This window comes from Enhydra lutris, unplaced genomic scaffold, assembly GCF_002288905.1.
Source record: "Enhydra lutris kenyoni isolate GAN:26980312 unplaced genomic scaffold, ASM228890v2 scaffoldscaffold57, whole genome shotgun sequence".
Lineage (NCBI taxonomy): Eukaryota > Metazoa > Chordata > Mammalia > Carnivora > Mustelidae > Enhydra > Enhydra lutris.
In genome coordinates this window covers 7,935,481-7,958,059 of record NW_019154141.1, presented here as the reverse complement: position 1 = coordinate 7,958,059, position 22,579 = coordinate 7,935,481, and the positions used below count along the sequence as shown (strand labels likewise).

General features: G+C 41.1%; 1 protein-coding gene across 4 annotated transcripts in view; it reads left to right on the top strand.

Annotated features, from left to right (window-relative positions):
• LOC111158108 (centrosomal protein 95) overlaps window positions 1–15,578 on the top strand; it is a 42,134-nt gene extending 26,556 nt beyond the window's left edge. For 3 of the 4 annotated variants that reach the window (XM_022519954.1, XM_022519955.1, XM_022519956.1), the window contains 9 exons: window positions 7,434–7,573; window positions 8,403–8,489; window positions 9,572–9,701; window positions 10,527–10,696; window positions 10,812–10,886; window positions 11,969–12,121; window positions 14,258–14,404; window positions 14,686–14,757; window positions 15,234–15,578. In XM_022519954.1, the coding sequence (XP_022375662.1) occupies window positions 7,434–7,573; window positions 8,403–8,489; window positions 9,572–9,701; window positions 10,527–10,696; window positions 10,812–10,886; window positions 11,969–12,121; window positions 14,258–14,404; window positions 14,686–14,757; window positions 15,234–15,410 (1,151 nt within the window). In that variant the 3' untranslated portion in view covers window positions 15,411–15,578. The remainder of the gene's footprint in view (window positions 1–7,433; window positions 7,574–8,402; window positions 8,490–9,571; window positions 9,702–10,526; window positions 10,697–10,811; window positions 10,887–11,968; window positions 12,122–14,257; window positions 14,405–14,685; window positions 14,758–15,233) is intronic. The other variant, XM_022519958.1, reaches the window with a different exon arrangement.
• The last annotated feature ends 7,001 nt before the right edge of the window (window positions 15,579–22,579 follow it).

Here is a 22,579-nt window from a genome sequence, read left to right as displayed (position 1 = left end):
TTGGGCTGCATGCTCAGCAGAGTCTGCTTCTCTCCCTCTGCCTCTCCCCCTGCTCATGCACATACACATACACATACTTTCTCTCTCTAAAATAAATGTTTAAATATATCCATATACACACACATGTACACACAGTTGGATTCATTTGCTAATATTTTGTTGAGATTTTTGCATCTATGTTCATCCATATTTATTTTGCATCAGTATTCATCATTATGCCTGTAATTTTGTTGTGCTGTCCTGTCTAGTTTTGGTATCAGGGTAATGCTGGCCTTCTAAAATGAGTTTGGAGCTATTCCCTCCTCTTCCATTTTTTTGGAAGAATTTTAGAAGGATTGGTATTAATCCTTCATTTTTTTTTAAAGATTTTTTTTTTAATTTATTTATGACAGAGAGATCATAAGTAGGCAGAGAGGCAGGCAGAGGCAGGGGTTGTGGGGGGAGCAGGCTCCCTGCTGAGCAGAGAGCCCGATGCGGGGCTCGATTCCAGGACCCTGAGATCATGACCTGAGCCGAAGGCAGAGGCTTAACCCACTGAGCCACCCAGGCGCTCCAGGTATTAATTCTTCTTTAAATGTTTGGTAGAATTTACCAGTGAAGCTGTCTGGTCCTGGACGTTTTAGTTTGTTGGGTGGTTTTTGACTACTGACATAATCTTATTTGTAATTAGTCTGTTCAGATTTCTGTTTCTTCATGATTAATTCTTGGTAGGTTTGATGTTTTTAGGAATTAACCCATTTCTTATAGGTTGTCCGATTTGTTGGCATAAAATTGTTCATAGTAGCTTATGATCCTTTGTATTTCTGTGGTTTTTATTAGTTGTAATGTCTCCTTTTTAATTTCTAGTTTTACTTATTTGAGTAAAATTTTTCCATGATTAAGTCTAGCCAAAGATTTATCTCTATTTTATCTTTTAAAAACAAGCTGTTAGTTTCATTGGTCTTTTCCCCTTTTTTGGTGTTTGTTTCACATATTTCTGTTCTGATCATTGTTACTTCCTTTCTTACAACTTTGGGCTTCTTTTGCTTTTTTTTTTTTCTTTTTTTCCCTAGTCCCCTTACGGAGTAAAGTTGGGTTGTTTGAGATCTTGTTTCTCTTTTTTTCTTCCAATTTTATTGAGATAGAGTTGACATACAGCACTGTGTATGTGTACGTATGATGACTGGATTTACATATCTTGTGAAATGATTACCAATAACTAATTAACATCCATTATCTACAGATACAAGAAAAAGCAAGTTTATTTTTCCCTTGTGTTGAGAACTCCAAAGACCTACCATAACTTTCAAATACGGCAGAGTTACCTATAGTCATCATGTTGTACACTATATTCCTAGTACTAATTCATCTTATAACTAAAATTTTTTACCTTTTGACCACCTTCATCAAATTCCTCCCCTCACCTTCCTCTGGTAACCAGTAATCCAATATTTTTTTGTATGAGTTTGCCCCCCCCCCTTTTTTTTAAGATTCCAAGTATAAGTGGTTTCTTATAGGTCTCATGTAGACCCTACATATAAGTGAGATGATACAGTAATTCTCTCAAGGTCCATATCCATGTTGTCACAAATGACAGATTTTCTTCTTTTTTTTAATTGAATTTATTTATTTGCCAGAGAGCACAAGCAGGGGGAGCAGCAGGTAGAGGGAGAAGTAAGCTCCCCACTGAGCAAGGGGCCTGATGCGGGACTCAATCTGAGGACCCTGGGATCATGATCTGAGCCGAAGTAACCAACTGAGCCACCCAGGCACCCCAGATTTTCTTCCTTTTTATGACTGAATAATTCATCCATCGTTAGACACTTAATGTGTTCATATCTTGAGTCTTGTAAATTCTTTTATGAACATGGGATAGCAGATAATCTGTACCCCAGTGTTTTCGTTTTCCTTGAATATATTCCAGGAGATAAAATTGCTGTATCATATGATAAATTATATTTTTAATTTTTTGAGGAACTTCCATACTCTTTTCTATGGTGCCTGTACCAATTTACATTTCTACCAACAGTGCACAAGGATTTTCTTTACTCCATAGCCTCTCCAACTCTTTTTATTTCTAGTCTTTTGGTGATAGCCATTCTAACAGCCATTCTAACATTCTAATAAAGTGGTATTCCACTGTAGCTTTAGTTTGCATTTCTGTAATGATGAGTGGTGTTGAGCACTTCATGTACCTGTTGGCTACTTGTAAATCTTTTATGGAAAAATGTCTATTCCATTCCTCTGTCCGTTTTTAAATTTGATTTTTTGGCTTTTAGCTATTGAGTTGTAGGAGTTCTTTATATATTTTGGATATATATTTGGATATTAACCCTTTATCAGATCTGTAATTTGCAAATATTTTTTCACATTCCTGAAGCTTTCTAGTTTGATGTAGTCACACTAATTTTTTTTATTTTGTTGCTTGTACTTTAGGTGTCATATATCTTGTTTTTTAATATATGCATTTATCTTAGAACTGCTTTTGCTACATCCCATAGGTGGGTTGGTTTTTGTTTTTTTTTTTGCCTGTTTTATTAAACAAATGGGTTCTGTTTTATTTTAGAGCAGGCTTGTGTGAATCGGGGGTGGTGTGAGAGGGAAAGAGGGGAGAGAGCATTCCAAACAGGCTCCACACCCACCATGGAGCCCTATGCAGGGTTTGATCCCACAACCCTGAGATCATGACCTGAGCTGAAATCAAGAGTTGGACACTTAACTGACTGAGACACGCAGGTGCCCACTACATCCCATAGTTTTTGATATGTTTTATTTCCTTTTCCATCTGAAGATTTTTTAAAATTTCTTCTTTGATTTTTTTTTTCTTTGACCTTCTAGTTGTTCAATAGTATATTGTTTAATCCTTATATATTTGTGAATTTCCCAGTTTTCTTGTAAATGCTTTCTAATTTTATGCCATTGTGTCAGAAAAGATGCTTGATATGATTTAAATCTTCTTAACTTTATTAAGATTTGGCCTAACATATGATTGGTCCTGGAGAATGTTCCTGTATGCTTGCGAAGAATGTATATTCTGCTGCTTTGGGATAGAATGTTCTGTAAATGTCTATAAGTGTCTGTTAAGTGTCATATTACTATTTCTCCTTTCTATTTTAGATTTATTAATATTCACTTTACATATCTACATACTCCTGTGTTTTGTGCATACTTAGAAATGTTACATACTCTTTATGATTTGTCCCTTTTATTATATAATGATCTTTGTTTCTTGTTACAATCTCTGTCTTAAAGTCTGTTTTGTCTGATAGAAGTATAGCTACCATAGCTTGCTTTTGGTTTCCATTTGTGTGAAATACCTACTTCACTTTCAAACTGTGTGTGTCCTTAAAGTTTGAATCTTGCAGTCAGCATGTAGTCGTGTCTGGTTTTTTATCCATTTAGCCACTCTCTTTTGATTGGAAAATTTAGTCCATTGACTTTTAAAATAAGTGTCAGCTTAGTGTTGCTGTTTTGTAATTCCTCTGTTCTCTTGCTTTGTGATTTGATGATTTCCTCTATGCTTAGTCTTCTTTATCTTTTGTGTATCTGTTAAAGGTTTTTGCAAACCTGTAGTAGGTTTGCAAACCTAAAACCTAAAGCCTATATAAAACGTCTTCTAGTATTCTAAGTTGATAATAAATTAGAATGCATACTGGAGTTCTATATTTTTACTCTTCCTGCTCCCATACTTAATTCTTAATGTCATAATTTACATCATTTTACCTTGTGTAGCCATTAAAAATTGTTATTTTTGCTACTTTTGTCTTTTAACTTTCATGCTAGATTTAGACCTGATTTACCCGCCAGTTACAACATTAGACTTCTCTGAATCTAACTATATATATTTACCTTTGCTAGTGAGATTTGTACTTTCATATGCTTTCCTATTACTAAATAGCACCCTCTTATTTAAAGAAGTTAAAAATTTCTTGTAAGGCTGTTCTAGGGTAAATGAATTCTGCTTCAGCTTTTGCTTGTGTGGAAAACTATTTCTCCAGTTCCAAAGGACAATTTTGCTGAGTCAAATAGCTTTTCTTGGCAGTTTTTCTCTTTCAGCACTTTGAATATATTGTGCTATTCCCTTTGGGCCTGAAAAGCTTCACCTGAAAAATCTAAGGATAGTGGTATGGGGGTTCCCTTGTACATAACAAGTTGTTTTTCTCTTGTTACTTAAAAGATTCTCTCAAATTAAATTTGACTATTTATTTATAGTGAATGTTAGTGTGGGGTCTTTGGATTCATCTTATTTGAAAGTTTCTGGGCTTCCTGGATCCGGATGTCTGTTTCCTTTACCCAGGTTAGGGGAGTTTCCGGCCGTTATTTCTTTGAATTGGCTTTCTGGCTTTGTTTGCTCTCTTCTCCTCCTGGGACCCTTACAGTATATGTATTGGTCCACTTGCTGGTGTCCCACAAATCCCTTAAGCGATCTTCACTCTTTTTTATTCATTTTTCTTTTTGTCCTCTGTCTAGATAAGTTCCACAGTTCTGTCTTTGAGTTTGCTAATCTTTTCTTCTGCTTCATCTAGTCTGTTGATCCCCTGTATTGAATTTTTCAGTTTAGTTACTATATTTTTTAATTATGTGACTGTTTGATACTTTATGTTTTCTCTTTGTTGAGATTCTCATTTTGCACACAGTTGGTTCTCCTGATCTTGGTGAGCATGTTTATAACCACCATTTTAAAGTCTTCATCAAGTTGGAGTCCTTATCTCTGTTTCACTAAGGTTTATCTGACTTTATCTCATTCTTTTGTTTAGAATGCATTCTTCTTTTTCTTCGTTTTTCTCTCTGTTGGCCTCTGTGCACTAAGTAAAACAGCCACTCTTCCAGGCTTGAAGGAGTCGTGCCTGTCCCTAGCTCTCGGGTGTCTGAAACCTTTGTGATAGTCCAAATGGCCACCTTTGTTCGTACCGGCTCCCGACACCTGAGCGTGTGCCAAGGCCCATTTCGGTATCACTTTGTTTCTCGTTCACCTGAGGTATAGGAGTCTTCCAGCTAGTTTCTGGATTCCCTTCTGAGGGAATTGTTCCATGTATAGCTGTAGATTCAGTGTGTCTGTGGGAGGAGGTGCATTCAGGAGCCTTTGTATTGCTATCTTAAACTGGAACCTTCTCATTTCTGTTTTTATATGGTAACAGCTCATATTTACTTACAAATGATACTGTGTTGTTCTGCAACTTTTTTCTGTTAATGCTTTAAAAATCTGTGTTGAGGGGCACCTGGATGGCTCAGTGGGTTAAGCCGCTGCCTTCGGCTCGGGTCATGATCTCAGGGTCCTGGGATCGAGCCCCGCATCGGGCTCTCTGCTCAGCATGGAGCCTGCTTCCTGCTCTCTCTCTGCCTGCCTCTCTGCCTGCTTGTGATCTCTGTCTGTCAAATAAATAAATAAAATCTTTAAAAAATAAAATAAAAATAAAAATCTGTGTTAATATTTACAGATCCAGTTCATTCATTTTTATTAAGTTCCACTTGTATGAAAATATGTATCACCATTTCCTCTATTGTAGGACATATAGGTTGCAAAAGTGTAGTTATGAAAAGTAGAAACAATGAACAACCTGTAACACGGGCAAAGATTTCTCTAGAATTTTAGGCCACCTGGCTGGCTTAGTTGTAGAGCATGGGACTCTGGATCTCAGGGTTTTAGAGAGCACGGGATTCTTGATCTCAGGGTTGTGAGTTGTAAGTTCGAGCCCCATGTAGGGAATAGAGCTTACTTAAAAAAAAAAAAGAAAAGAAAAAAGTTTCCATAGGCTCTACATCTAGTAAAACTGCTTTTTACTACAAAAATATATTTTTTTCTCTTGATTGTTTCATCTTCCTCCCCTTAAACTTTCCCAAGTAATTGCTAGGTAAGCCTCACCTAGTAACCTACATGTTTCCCTTCTGTACACATAAACATATCCCATCTTAAAAACTTACCGTAAGTCAAAATGTTATTTTCATTGGATCTTCAGTGAAAAGAATACATTATGAATGTCATAAAAACATCATTTAAAATCAGTTGTGCAAGTCCGTTTTTCTTAAGATCTTACTTTTTTATGATTTATCTATTTTAGAGAGAGAGGAGGTAAGCAAGCCAGTAAAAGGGCTGAGGGAGAGGGAGAAAGCATCTTAAGCAGACTCCCCACTGAGCCTGGAGCAGGACACCGGCTTCCTCTTAGGACCCTGAGATCCTGACCTGAGCCAAAACCAAAAGTTGGATGTCCAAGGGACTGAACCCCGCAGATGCCCCAGTCTTATTATTATTATTTTTTTTAAAGTAATCTCAGTGCCCAACATGGGGCTCAAACTCATGACCCCGAGATCAAGAGTTGCATGCTCCACTGACAGACCAATCAGGCACCCCCTTAATATCTTATATTTGAAATGAATTCGAAAGATTTGAATTAAAAGAGTGAAAAAATAAAAAGCTTAGGGAAATTTGAATTCTATGGGAAGGTTTAAAGATATCAAACTAATTTTCTTAACCTTAGAATTACTCACTTTTCTGAAAAGGCATGGAGTCTCCTCTACACAACTAGCAGATGCCCAAGTACAACTAAAAACAGTGGAACATAAAACTGTTTATGAAGTGACTTGTTAGATCACTTAGGCAGTATGGAATTAGGGGTAACTTAACTACATAAGGAAAAATTGGGACTACTTAGAAAATGCTGAATTATGTTAACCTTTTCTTCTAAGCATGTTGCTTTATAAGGGTAAGATGTCGATGTACTTATATCCTACCTCCTCAGGACCTAGGTAGGTGTAAAAGGATAGCAGACATAGGGCTTCGATGATTTAACATTTTCTTTCTCCAGCACCACTTCCTTCCACTTAATTCCAATGTTGCTCCATTTTCAACCCAAAGTTGAAAAGAACCTAAGTGCTTTTTTGAGACTGTATACCGTTGTGTGTATTGGTCAGACTAAACATTACAAATAAATACAAATTAGTTAGGGGCACCTGGGTGACTCAGTCAATAAGTGTCTGCCTTCAGCTCAGGTCATGATCCCAGGGTCTTGAGATTGAGCCCCACGTCTGGCTCAGCAGGGAGTCTACTTCTCTCTCTGCCCCTACCCCCACTTGTGTGCTCTCTCAAAATTTTTTTTGAAGATATTTTATGTATTTATTTGACACAGAGAGAGAGAGATCACAAGTAGGCAGAGCAGCAGGCAGAGAGAGAGGGGAAAGCAGACTCCCTGCTGAGCAGAGAGCCCGATGCGGGGCTCAATTCCAGGACCCTGAGATCATGACCTGAGCCAAAGGCAGAGGCTTATTAACCCAATGAACCACTCAGGCGCCCCTCTTGTCAAAATTTTTTTTTAAAAATACAAATTAGTTACAGGAAAGAGTACATTTAGCACATTCACAGTCATTCTTTTTGGATTTGTTAATTTTACTATTTGATTTCCACCTTAACATTTCTGGCTCTATAGGAACTAATGGTACATGTCTCTTCCATGTTTTAGGACTTTCCACGCATAGAAAGCCACCCTACAGATCTCATTCGCTCTCTCCATCTCCAGTTAACAAAAATACACCGTTCCATATAGAGAGAAAACGTCAGCGAAAGCCAAAAGAAACAGATATTCGCCAATTCCAAGCAAAGGTACATCCCATCTTTGACTATGATTGGAAAGCAGGCAATACCGTTTACCTTCAACCAAATACTACAGTGAATGTCCTGCTGATTAAAGGCTTCAGGTGCATTTAATATTCTCGAACTGAGTGGATGGTAGGAGATTATGTGACATAGCTTTTATGTCCCCCCTCCCACCTTTATGGAACATAAAATTTATACATGTGCTACTCTAAGAAAATTAACCTTGTCAGATATAACCCAGTACTCAGCGGATTCAAAAAGAGTAGATCAGTGTGGGGTGATATTTTCAGAGAGTGCTTCAGAAAGGATGAGAATTGGAGGTGGATTAAAAGTGATAGGCTAGTTGAGTTTCAGGTAGGATTAAAGTGCCAAGACAGGAATGAGAGGAGGTGGTTAAGATTCAATATGGAGAATGTATGATTACCAAGGAAGGCTTTCTGCTGTTGAATAGGGATTTTGAAATGCAGATTAATTTAGAACATGTACATTGTTTGCTATAGTATGTTTTATGATAGTGAAATAGTGAAAAACTGAAATTAATTCAAATGTCTTATAATAACATGTAACTTCCATTCAAGGGACTATGAAAGTAATAAAACCGGAGAACAAAAAATGGGTTGTGTCCCATTTTGGGGTTATGTCCCAATTACATGTCTGTTAAATATGTTTATAATGTTTATAATGTAATATTAAATATATTTAGGATAACAGGGACCCAAAAGGAACTTTTAAAAAAAAAATGGAATGACAGAATCTTAGGTTAATTTTTTCCCCTACATTTTCATTTTTATATGCTTTTATTAACTGTAATGTCATATGGCTTTTTCTGCTCTAGGCACTAACTGAAGCATTTGAAAGGGAACTAAGAAGAAATAAAGTTCAAGAGAATATTGGATCTCTAGGAATAAATGAGGAGGAAACAGTGGGTAAAAGTCTCTACTATAATAAATGCAACTTGATCAGATCAGTGGAAGTACAGAGATCTTTTTAAATTTTTTTTATTTGAAGAAAAACTTTTTAAAAAGATTTTATTTGTCAGAGAGAGCACACGCAAGCAGGGGGAGTGGCAGAGGGAGAGGGAAAAGCAGACTCCCCGCCTAGCAAGGAGCCCCATGTGGGACTCGATCTCAGAACCCTGGGAGCATGACTCAAGCTGAAGCAGATGCTTGGTACCAAAAGATACCAAACACTTTTCCTTCCTGCCCAAAACGCCCATCAGTTTTTAAGAGGTTCTGTTCATCAAGGGTTTAAAAGATAGTTGGGGGACACCTGGGTGGCTCAGCTGGTTAAGACGCTGCCTTCGGCTCAGATCATGAGCATAGGGTCCTGGGATCAAGTCCTCCATCAGGCTTCTTGCTCTGCAGGGAGCCTGCTTCTATCTCCACCTCTGCCTGCCACTCTTCCTACCTGTGCGTGCGCACGCGCTCTCTCTCTCTCTCTCTCTCTCTCTGACAAATAAATAAAAATCTTTAAAAGATAGTTGGGGCTGACAGGTTAAAGGGGAGTGAGGAGATCCCACTTACTCTGTGCCTGGGTGGAAGAAGCACAAAGCAGACATGTCCATTGCCTTTTCAAAAGGATGGTTACAGAAACTAAGTGAAAACAGGAAAAATGCTTGTGCTGGAATGTTCATGAACAAAGCAGGATATAAAATACAGTATGGTTATAATAAACATTGTTTAAGAACCTTTTTAGTTTACATGGAAAAAGTTGCCAAAGAAGCCAGTACATCAAAACATTATTAGTGGTTGTATTTAGGGTGTGGGACTACAGTGACTCTGAAACTCAAAAAGGATTCAGTGCTTTTTAACATTCCAAAGGGTGCCAGAAGCCAAAAGATGCTTTTAACTCAGATAAACACTAACCAGATTTTAGAAATTGGAAGTAAGGTGTTTGGTTGGGGATTAGTTAGCTATTTTTTTCTTTCCATGTGTACTATTTAAGATAATGTATGAGAGAGTTATTAGACTTTTATTTGTATTCTGTTTTATGTCTGCTCCTAAGGAAAAAACATACAGAGAAGCTGCTCATAAAGGAACTCCAAAACGTAGTCAGCCCTGGAAGACTTACTCTAGAAAAACCACAACTCCAAGTCCAAGAGGTGGCTTGCCAAAGCCAAATAAAGCAGTTCCAAGTAAGAACCACAAAATTGTACTTTATGGAAAACTGGCATTCTTTGAAAGTGTGTGCTACATTCCAAGGACACAGCACTGAAAACTTAACATCCATCAGTTAGCTGGAGAAAGTTCCTCTTTTATCACTGCCATATGCTAGATTTCTATAAAGAGAAAGATAAAAGTTGTAAATAAGGCATTTATTTAAAACTCTTAATAACCTTTGGAGGCCCATATATTGGTACCGGAGGCACAAATGGGCAGGACTACCTGCTGCTCCGGCTGCAGCTTCACTCTGCTCACTCACACTAGTTGCTTCTTCGTTTCTGGGAAGTTGGTAGAACCCAAGGGTTGCTCCAAAGCAAGCAGATGTCCCGTCCAGCCCTGTTATATTGACAGCTGGTGCTAGTGAGTGTTCGAGTCCTGTTACAAGGAAAACGAGGTCATGTGAAATGCCAGGGTTGCATTTCAAACACTGCTCGCCTTCTAACGACATCCCACCAGACAGAGACTTTGCCTCCCAGTAGGGCTGAGGAGTGTTCGGCCACACACACAGCGTCCAGCCCAGTCGCGGAGTCAGCTGAGCAGTTAGGATGGACTTCACCAGAACAACGTGTCATCAGTCAGGATGCTGAGCTGATTCTCATCCTTACGGCAGCTGGTGCACTCGGGTCAGAGGAGTGCGGAGGTTAAGGACATGTGTTTACGTTTAGTCTCCAGGATCAGAACTGCATCACTTAGAAAGCTTTGCTCTACCAGGAAGGTAGAATGAGAGTGCTTATTAAAAGCTATCAGCAAGTCTCTCAGATTAAAGGGTTTTGTGCTTGTTTTGTTTTACCTTGCAGTGAAAGTAAATGAACACAGTCTCCTGCCCCTCATGCTGGAGCAGTTTCCATTTCTCTCTGTTTCTGGCCAAACACTAAGCAAAATGTGGAAACAGCAAATTACACAGGTTGAACAGCTCAAAAAAGATGCATATAGAGAAAATCGATCAAAGAAAAAACTCCAGGATGAAGTAAGTTAACTGTCAATTACAAGCTTAGGAATATAAAGCAGAAAGGGGAAGAGCTTATCCTTCAGAATTTAGTGAATAGCAGTATTAACCTTCTTCCTTTCTGTCCCTCTTAAAGATAGAAGAAGCCTTAAAAAGGCATGACCTGCTTACTGCACTTGTCAAGAAAGAATATGAACATAACAAGAGACTGGTATGTTAAGAGCAGGTTGAGTATTACAGTTTTGAGTTTGTAAGTTACATTAATTACTTGTATTTATACAGCTGGGTAACAGATCCACAGACGTCTGTCTTTAACACTTGCCTGTGGAAGCATCTGAGGCTGTAACCAAAACTGATGAGGGGCAAAGGTGCTAAGTACTTTATACAGTTTCCTTTGGTTTTTATAGTAACATAACGGACATGTTTTCTCTGAGAATGCTAACATATTTGGTCCCACTTTCTCAGCAAGGGGCAAGGTTGAGATCTTAATTCAGGTCTGTCTCTGCCTCCACAGCAAGTTCAGGGTACCAGGTGGTTGTAAGCTAGTGTCGTTTGTCCTCTCTGATCTAAGCTAGAGATCTAAGTAGAGAACTGAGCTAGTTTAACACCCTCCCTTCTGCTTTGGATTGAGAATTTTACAGAGCACAGCATCTTCTGTTGAGTATGATGGAGAGGACGGAGGTCAAAGACAGTATGTCGGAAGAAGGGATTTTAAAATTCTTGGTTGAGATAAGCAGTGAGAAGTATACTACTAAACAATTTCAGACAAAGAAGGGGAAGCTCTCTGAAAATCTGCATCTGGTACTTTCGGGGAAAAGAAAACAAGCATCTGCCTGGATATCTTGTTGAGGGGCTTTATGCACATGGCCTCGTTTCATTTTCACTACTTTGTAAGATACTAATTTCCTTAGTTTTGACATAAATACTCTTGGTATAACTCAAACTTTGCTTGAAAGTCAGAATGGCTTTTTTCTACTCCTTTTAAGCTTGCATCTGGGTGTGGCTTTAGGCGACCCCCTAGGGGACACGGGAGATGTGCAATTCCACCAAGATCGCATACAGCAGTCATGGCTCATTGGGGCAGCCTTCTAGACTGGTGACGACCCTACCAACAGCTGGAAGGCTTCTGGGGGTTGACATTTTGTCAGAGTCTCTGCCCATGTATTAGGCCACTGGCCCCGCATGCTTGGCTCACTCCTCGAAGACTTCGTGATGGGGAGTGGGGCAGCTAAGAATGCCAGAGTCTGTGTGCCTCTTGTCCTTACTACCTCTTTTTCACTTTCCCTTTCCCAGCAAGACTTCAAGGACCGCATTCATAGGCAGAAGTTGACACAGTCAAAGATAACAGAAAATCGGCAGCAGATCGTCCGTGCCCGAAAATACTACGATGATTACAGAGTTCAGTTGCGTGCAAAAATGATGCGAATGAGGACCCGGGAAGAAATGGTAAATACAAGTTTTTGTTTTTTGTTTTGAAGATCGATCTATTTTAGAGAGAGAGGGTGAGGGAGTGAGCGAGGGGGAGGGGCAGAGGGAGAGAGAATCTCAAGCAGACTCCCCACTGAGCTCCGAGCCCGATGTGGGGCTCCATCTCATGACCCCGAGATCATGACCTGAGCCAAAAGTCAGAGGTCAGATGCTTAACCAACAGCCACACCCAGGTGCCCCGTAAATACAGCTTTTTATGTAACCCTGTCAAAAGGGTGAATTTTATCTGTTAGCTTTCAGGACTACCTTCTTTGTGACTCCTGTCCCAATTTGCATCCATAACCCAAATGTAAGTCCTAAAGTGCCGGCTGCGAGAGTTTCAACTTGTCCATGCCTCATTTTGTTACCCGCATGGTACATCCCAGTCTGCTCCCAGTCTCTGGTGCCCTCATTCCCTCTAACCTCCTATATGTGTCCTCCAGTGCAACTGCTTCTAGGGGTTTGAGAATGTGTTAGAAGGGACAGGGATTTAAAGTGTGACTAGATGACCTGGATTCCACATAAAACCGGGAAAGGAGTGTAGGACGAATGCTCTGTGAAGTATTTCCCCACAGTATTTGTTCTCCCACCCTAATCAGGCTGAAATGCTTAATCTTTTGGGATTCCAAACTGGCAGTAAATTACATCTCTAGAGTAAAACATTAAGGTAATTACAGTTAACGGGCATACTACTGTCATCCTCATTTCTAGAGGATACTGAGGCTTTGAGAGGTTATATAACTTGACTAAGGTAACACCGCTGACTAATGACAGCGTGGCTGTAAGGACAGTGGGCATATCTACCTTCTGTGAGTAATTTGCTTTCCTCCAGCCCTGTTCGAGGATAACCACCTCACCTCGGTTGTGCACATGTGTAAATGCACCATTTGTTTCTTCTCTGGCTCAGGTTCTTTCACTGTATATGTGGCTGCTTGAGAATTGAATTTTGGGGATACAGGAAAGGATGCTAAACACCACTGGTCATTAAGGAAGTACAAATAAAAACCACAATGGGAAACCACTCGCTAAAATGGTTAAAAAAAAAAAAAGGTGTTGGCAAGGATACGGAGAAGTTCCAGCCCTCGTGCAAGGCTGGCAGAGTGGCGCAGCCACTTTTGATCGCAGTCTGCAAGTTCGTCAGAACATTAGCCTGGCTACCCTGTGACTCCGTAATTTCACTGCGAGGCATACAGCCACACAAATAACCTGTGTACAATAACCTACAGCAGCTTTATTTATAAAACGCAAAAAGAGGAAAAAAACCTCAAAGACTCATCAACTGATGGATAAACAAAATGTGATAGTCCCATATCAAGGTATTATGTGGCAGTAAAAACTAATGAACCTTGAAAACATGGCAAGTGAAAGAAGCCAGACACAAAAGGCCACATATTTTGTGATTTTAAGAAATAATCCAGATTAGGCAAATTTAGAGATATAGAAAGTATTTTAGTGGTTGCAGGGGGTGGGTGAGTGACTGCTGATGGGTATAGGGCTTCTTTCTGAAGTGATGGTGATGGTTGCAAAATTCTGAATATATAAAAATCTGTTGAGGGGCGCCTGGGTGGCTCAGTGGGTTAAAGCCTCTGCCTTCGGCTCAGGTCATGATCCCAGGGTCCTGGGATCGAGCCCCACATCGGGCTCTCTGCTCAGCGGGGAGCCTGCTTCCTCCTTTCTCTCTCTCTGCCTGCCTCTCTGCCTACTTGTGATCTCTGTCAAATAAATAAAATCTTAAAAAAAAAATCTGTTGAATTCTACCTCTTAAAAGTGTGAATTTTGTGGTATGTGGATTATAACTCAGTAAAGCTGTTACTTAAAACTGTGAAATAGAGGGGCACCTGGGTGGCTCAGCCGTTAAACGTCTGCCTTCGGCTCAGGTCATGATCCCAGGGTCGTGGGATCGAGCCCCGCATCAGGCTCCCTGCTCTGTGGGAAGCCTGCTTCTGCCTCTCCCACTCCCCCTGCTTGTGTTCCCTCTGGCTTTCTCTCTGTCAAATGAATAAAATTTTAAAAAAACACAAAACTTTGTGAAATACAGTCAGTATAATTGGACAAAATGCTTCTAATTCCTCTATGAAAGTTCGTCATAACTTTATTTTTCTAACTAAACGACAGATATTTAAGAAATTGTTTGAAGAAGGTTTACAAATTCAAAAGCAAAGATTACGAGACCTAAGAAACTATGCCAGAGAAAAACGAGCTGAACAAAAGATACAGCACCAGAATGAACTAGACTCGATGGAGAACTACTATAAAGACCAGGTGAGCTCACAGTTGCTGGTTCACATTCTCATGTGCTTTGTCCTGACCACCTTGTGTCAAAAATCAGCTTACTCTATTTTATGAAAAACCTCCACAGAGTAACTCAGCCTGTCACTACACTGGTCAGATACATTCATGATAAGCTAGTACTTGGCCACAGTACAGACTCTATTACCCTATTTCTTTTAAAATAAAGAGTTTAAGTCTGAACATTATATATCACAATTGTTAAATTTGGGCTACAGGATAAACATTCGGGTTTTTTTCCTCTCTACCCACAGTTTTCATTGCTGGCAGAAGCCATATCACAAGAACGTCAGGAACTCAAAGCCAGAGAGAAATCCCAGGCCCAGGTAATAATTAACAGGATAGAAATCATTGATTTACATTTTTAAGAACTAGAAAACAACTGTATTACATCTGTGATCCCAAACATTTATTCTATGGTTAATCCTGTAAGTAGGATTTATCGTGTGTTATCTTTACCTGTTCAGTCTCTGTAAGAAGGACTGCTAAGTTATTAAAATTGCAGAAGCTTGAGGAGCTGGAAGGTAAAGGGGGAATAAAAATGGACGGGGGAGGTGCCTGGGTGGCTCAGTGGGTTAAGCCTCTGCCTTCAGCTCAGGTCATGATCTCAGGGTCCTGGGATCGAGCCCCGCATCGGGCTCTCTGCTCAGCGGGGAGCCTGCTTCCTCCTCTCTCACTGCCTGCCTCTCTGCCTACTTGTGATCTCTGTCAAATAAATAAATAAAATCTTAAAAAAAAAAAAAAATGGACGGGGGCCTGGACAAATGTTGTTACTAGCAGGATGACCCGAGTTCTCTTTTAGACATTGTATAAGGTGAAGAGGGAGCTGAGATCGAAGATGGAGAAGGAAATTCAGCAACTGCAGCACATGATAACCCAGAACGACGAGGACTCTTTCTTCCGGGAATTAGAAGCTGAGCGCTTCAGAGCTCGGCTTCATCTGGCTTCTTTTCAGTACAGTAAGAATCCCTTCCTCTGAGGCCCGATTTTATAAGTGCTTTCTGGAAGCCTTGACTAGGACAGAGCTAGAACTGAGCCAGTAAAGAGTCTAAACCAGGAGACTCATTTCTATATGCCTTACTTATATATTCACTCCAATACTTGTTATGACGTAATTTTTTTAAATAAAAATCATTTTCTCCAAGTATACCACTTTGAATTTATGACTTAGGAGGGGGGATAAGGCACACATTGACTGGTCAGAGTTGCACTAGAGTAACAAGCCTTGCTTGAGCAGCCAGCTCCTGAAGCCTGTTGCTGTAGTTCAGTAAAAACTACAAAAATCTCTAATTCAGAGAAGCGCTAGGTGTGGGCTTGTCATCAGAGGTGGGAGCTGGGGTTAAATCTTTTAAGATACTGTGTAAATGGGTGGAGATGTTTCATCTGGTGGCGGGAGGATGAGAATTCGTGTCTATGGCTTCTGTTGGCCAAGGACTGCGTGAGAAGAGGCAAAGAGTGGCAGGCCAGAAGGTACAGGCCTCAGGAAGCACTAGCGCTTGCGGGTGGAAAGGAGGCACAGTGGACTTGACGTGAACGAGTGCACTGGCCCTATTTCTGCTCTGAAGGAGTGTGAGGGGGAGAAACACCCAAACCCAGCAGGGTGTGGCACCTTCCATGGAAAGGGAGACTTCAGCTTTAGTGAAGGCCAAGAGTAGCTGAGGATATGGGGGCTTTGCTGATCAAAGCCAGAGAGTGGCACAGGACACCAGGGAAGGACTGGAGGGGAGAAGAGAGGCTCCCATTAGGGCATGTAGACAGTAGCACGGTGATGAGCATATGTACGTGTTTCGTCTCGCATTTCAAGCCGTTCAGACTACATGACGCGGCTCATTTGATTGCTATGACCAATTCTTGTCTTAAAAAAACATTAAACCCAAGCTGCCTTTAAAACTTTGCCCTCTGGAGAAGAGAGAGGGAGGCAAACCATAAGAGACTCTTAAGGATAGAAAGTTGCTGGAGGGGAGGTGGGTGGGGGGATGGGCTACAAATGGGTGGAGAGTATTAAGGAGGGCACTTGTTACATATGATGAGTACTGGGTGTTATGTGTGAGGAATCACCAAATTCTACTGAAATGATTATATCACTATATGTTAACTAGAATATAAATAAAAACGTGGAAGAAAAATAATTTTAAAGTAAAATAAAACGTTGCCCTCTGAAGAACAAAGCTGTAAGCATCATGCTCCCCGATTTGTCCCTGTCCCTGTACGACAAAGCTGTAATAAAACAGTACGGTATCGGCACAGCAGCACACACAGTTCAGCGGAACAGAATAGAGCCCAGAAATAAACCTACACATACAAGGTTGATTAATTTACAAGTGAGCCAAGAACATACAATAGGGAAAGGAGAGTCTCTTCAACAAATGGTGTTGGGAAAACAGGACAGCCACATGTGAAAGATGATACTGAACCACTATCTTATACACAAAAATTAACTTCCAAGGATTAAAAACTTCAAAGCTTCTAGAAGAAAAGATAGGTGGTAAGTTCCTTGACATTGGTCTTACGGATGATTTTTTTGGATTTGATACTAAAAGTAAATATAACCAGTGGGAGGGACTCTACTAAACTAAACACTTCTGCATGACAAAGGAAACCATCAATGAAATGCAAAGGTAACCTATGGAATAGGGATAAAATCTCAGCAAATGAGATACTAACGAGGGGTTAATAGCCAAGATATATTAATTCATACACCTTGGAAACCTTTGTGGCTCAATTGGTTAAGCGTCCGACTCTTGATTTTAGCTCCGGTCATAATCTCAGGGTTGTGAGATCGAGCCCCGAGTCAGGCTCTGTGCTGGGCATGGAGCCTGCTTAAGATTCTCTCCCTCCTTCCCTCTGTCCCTCTCCCCACCTCATAAATAAATAAGGTACAACTCAATAGCAAAACAAAAAAACCCACAAAACCTATTCAATTAAATGGGCAGAGGAACTGAATAGTCATTTTTCCAAAGACGACACACAAAACGGCCAACAGGTACGTGAAAAAGTGCTCAACATCACTAATCAACAGGGAAATGTGAATCAAAACCACCTCACACCTGTTAAAATGGCTATTATCAAAAACAGGTGTTGGGAAGAGGTAGAAGAAAGGGAACCCTTTGTGCATTGTGGGAATGTAAGCTGGGGCGATGACACTGGAAAACAAGATGGAGGTTCTTCAAAAAATTAAAAGTAGACGGGGCGCCTGGGTGGCTCAGTCAAGTGTCTGACTTGGTTTCAGCTCAGGTAGGACGTCAGGGTCCCGGGACCGAGAACCAAGTGGGACTCCATGCTCAGTGGGGAGTCTGCTTGAGGATCTTTCTCTCCCTCTGTCCCTCCCCAGCTCACTCTCTAAAATAAGTCTTTAAAAAAAAAAAAAAAATCTTTAAAAAAGTTTTTTAAATGAGAATTAGTATATGTCTCAGCAATTCCACTTCTGAAAACACTAACTGGAAAAGATACATGCGCCCCCATGTTCTTTGCATTATTTACAATAGCCAAGATAAGAAAACTTCAGTGTCCATAAGAAAGCATATACACTGCAGTATTACTCAGCCATTCAACAACAACAACAAAATACCGTAAGGGTGTTGTGCTAAGAGAAGTATGGCAGAGAAAGACAAATACCATTATCTCACATGTGGAATCTAAAAACGGAGCTCACGGAGAAAAAAGGCAGTTGTGAAATGGGTGGAAGGGGTCAAAAGGTACAAACTTAGAGTTACAAAGCAGTCACAGGGCTGTAATGTACAGCATGGTGCCTACAGTTCATACTGCACTGCGTATCTGAGAGCTGCTAATAATAGAGTAGATCTTAAAAGTTCTCATCACATGAAAAAATTTTCTAACTGTATATGGTGATGGATGTTACACTAGACGTTATTGTGGTGGTCAGCCTGCAACATCTACGCGTACCAAATCATTAACTTGCACAACTGCAACGGATTATGTCAGATATACCTCAATTTTTAAAAAAAACTTTGCCCTTCGGTCTCGATGGTTCTCCACCTCCTTGCCATGCCAGCATCATGTCTGGGAGAAGGGAGTGGTCTGAAGGGTTGAGTCTGATGCGCGTTTCCATCTTTCTCCTGTACTAAAAGTCAGAACATTATAAGGAGAAATATCCTGGAGGGTCCCTCACCCACCCGATGGACTGCTACAGCTGGCCCCCACTTTCTTCACTTACAAAACACTTCAAGGGAGACAGAAGTGGGGTTTACAACTCATAGACCAATTGTTAACCTAGATAAATCACAGCCCAAATATGCACAAAAGTAGGCTAATCAGCAAGAATGAGTGCTTCAGACCCTTTCCCTCACCACCAGAAAATCATCACCTTGGACATGCAGCCACTGTATAATGAACACAAGCACGAGGAAGAAGCCATATCCCTAGCAACTATCCCCATCCCTAGTACAGAGCCTGACACACAGTAGGGCCACAGTAGGTATCTGCTGAATGAACAAAAGTCATAGGGCAAAGACCTAATAAAACGGAACTTTAAAATCTGGCTCGTCGGGGCACCTAACTGGCTCAGTCAGTAGAGCATGTGACTTGATTTCTGGGTTGTGAGTTTAAGTGCCACACTGAGTAAAAAGATTACTTTAAAAAATAAATTACTTAAAAAAAAAAAAAATTTAACCTTGGGGCACCTGGCAGGCTCAAGAGCATGTGACTCTCAATCTCGGAATTTTAAGTTCGAGCCCCATGCTGGGTGTACAGATTACTTAAAAAGAAAAAATCTCTGGGTGCCTGGGTGGCACGGTGAGTTAAGCATCCAGCTCTTGAGTGATCTCAGGATCGTGAGATCAAGGCCCCATTGGGCTCCGCACTCAGTGTGGAGTCTGCTCGGGATTCTTTATTCCTCTCCCTCTGCCCCTCCCTTCCATGCTCGCCTCTCACTCTAATCTGTTAAAAAAAAAAAAAAAAAAAAACACTTTAAAAAATTAAAATCTGGCTTGTCTGGTTTGCTAAGAGTGTTAATGTAGGAATGTAAGCCTTTTCCCTGTATAATTCTCTTCATCCTGTTAACAAGTCTCCTGCTCTGTTGTATTATCCTAACTGTAAGCGTCTGGGACACACGGTACAAATGAGCACAGCGGGTACCAAATTAATCTACATTAGAACAAAGAGCCAGACCTTTCAGGCAGCCACACAGCAGAAAAACAACATATCAAATCAAAACTTCGGTAATTCATAGATTATAAAAATACTAAAATCCATAATGTACTAACACTACAAATTTCACGTAATAACCAGTAAACACGGCAACGTGAGACCAAGCAAAAAATATTTCAAAAGGCTATAAAAAACATTTCCTGGGTTTTATTCCGCTGCTACCTCCTCCCTGCCGTCCCCGACATTCTGCGCGGCCTGTGCCGCGGGACAGACTGGCACAGGCTGCGCTCTGGATGAAGAAACATCGCAGCCAGTCCTTTTTCTACTGTATTTAGCTGCACTTTCGTCCACCATCACTTATAGAGCTGTGAATCATGGACCCTCAAGTCTTGGTTTCTTGGAAAAATCTAACGGGTTTCTCCTTTTGAGGATTTTACGGCTCGACAGCAAGGCAGCAGAGGCGGCCCCCCCACTGCTCGGGCCACCGGAGCCCCGACGGACACCGTCTGGGCCAGACACGCCGCCCCCGGGGAGCCCTTCAGGGAGCCCGGAGCAGCCCCCCGCCATCCCTCCCCACAGGCCTCCCAGCAGCCACCAGCGGCCAACCAACCTGCTCTGCCGGGGGACAGGGGGCTGCCGGAGCGCTCTGGGGCTCTGCAGTGGGATGAAGGCGACCCCTGAGGCGGGCACGTGAATCTTCGTAAACTTCGCGCCCGGTGGCTCACCTGCCGTCACTCTCAATAAAGCCAGTCGTGACGTTTCATCAGAACAATTAATTCATTATAAACTCAATATTCTTTAAAAACTTTGATGCTGTGGCAGTGCAAACAGCATTCATTTTATTGCTCAACTGCGGCATGGGCACATACATAGTTAATTTTTAAAAACCATTTATACAGATGTTATTGATAAAGCTCATGTAACAACTGAGTGAAAATACAAAGAATATCAAAGCTAAAACACTCTGTAATAAATACAAATACAATGAAAATGATAAAACTTTGTTTTTAAAGTCGGTTTAAGAGAAAGGAGAATATTACACGAAGTGAACTAATTACATCTAGAAAGAAAACAACTCAGCATTTGGTACAATCATCACCCGAACAGAAGACCGCCGGCCCCGCGCTGCCGCTGAAACACCGACGCGGGGCCGCTGCGCTGGCAAACCACAGAGGACTGGAATTGTCTCCGATTCCCAACAATGCCACCAGTTCGACGCCTGGAAGCTCAAAGCGGACTTAGTGTTGTGAAATAAAGCAAATTACATCGTACTTAAAGGAATTTTTGTGCTCTGAACTGTAAATGCTAACAATTGAAAAAAAAAAAAAGTAAAAATAAAACCCATCCAGGGCAACAAACTATGTGCAAAACAAAATGTACACTATACACAGCACTGCTTAAAAACTCTCTACACCGAGATTCGGCCTCCGGAACAGAACTCACCTCCGCGCCGCATGTGAGCGCTACAAGCAACCGCCGTTCGCGACCAAGCATTCGGGACGGCGAGGCGCCGTGCGGCAACGTGACATCACGTATCTGAAATAACGCGACTAGAGGGAGGGACGAGAAAGAACCCGGCTAAGAGGGGCGCGTGGAAATAAATATTCACATTACACATGAGGCGCGAGTCCCAGACTCATGGACACGGTGGGGGTTTTGCCTGCTTCTTAGCACCTGTTTGGAAGTCATCAGGGAACATGATCTTGAAAATGAAATCTAAATCATGTCTTTTAAATCATGTTGGTGATACCACAGACTGTTAGGGTAGATTTCTCTTAAAGCTCTATTAAGTCGTTATTATAAAGTTAAAAAGGCACTCAAAAGCGATGGTGTCAGCCTGCTCTACTGTACGGTAGGGCGGTAGCACTCACCACTGCAGCCGTCAGTTAGGACTTCGCTAAAGTGTTCATCACGTCCTTACTTGTTGGAAGATTCTAAGAGTAGGCACGATGACGTTGCACTAGTGCTTTAAATGATATAAAAGAGATGGATCTGCAACCAGTAAGGTACTATCATGAAAGCTGATTCCGAATAGTTGAGAAACCTCTTCTGTACATTTCAAGATGTTCTGAGGTACTACTAAGAACGCAGCAGGAAAACACAAAGGGTCTGCGAAGGAAAGGGGCAGCAGAAGCACGCTACCACTGCACGGCAGGACTACGACCAGCTTGCAAGGAGCAGTCCAATTTGGCTGAATGAAATAAATTCAAATATTTAGAAAAGTACACAAGTAGTTCTCGACTTTTTTTTTTTTAAACAGCAAAATTTCCACTTCTTCTATATCCCCTCCCCCAACCTCCCACCCCATGACGGCTTACTTGGAATTCCAATACACAAAAGAGAGCAACTGGGAGCTGCTCTGGTAAAGGGGGTGGGGGCGGCAGGTAGAGGCTGCTGCTCAAATACCGACTAGGCCTTTCCTCTCCCTCTCTGGCCCTCCTCTCTTAGACCATTACTTCTGAGGCACCTCTGAGGAACCCCTTGGCTCACGAACACAGACTGAAAACCAATCCACCAAACAAAAGGACACCAAGGGCCTATTTACTTGATAATTAAGCTGCAAAATTTCAACAGAGCTAGCCCATCCAAACTTGCCCTTCCTGATTCACATCAGTGTAAGGGGGGGGGGATATATATATATATATATACATATATATGTGTGTGTGTGTATATATATATATATATGCAGATTTCTGATAGTTTAATTTCAAAATCCATCCATGAGTTCAGAGTTTTTCAATCCCTTACTCCAGAATTTTGGTCGCCTTCTGGACTATGCAACATGCCACACACCTTGAAAGCTGAATCTGGATATTCCAGAATCAGATGCTGATCAACACCAAGGGAACTGAGCTGCCCTTACCTCCAAAATGAATTCTTCACTTCTAAAGTAATTCATACCAGAGATTCAGAATCACTATTTCTTCAGTAATCCTACCCCCTGCCCTACCCCTACCCACCCCCACCTTCATTTTATTCGGTAAAAGCAGGATTTTCTAAACTGGCTGAATAAAATGTTTCCTTTGTCATAATTTTAGCTCC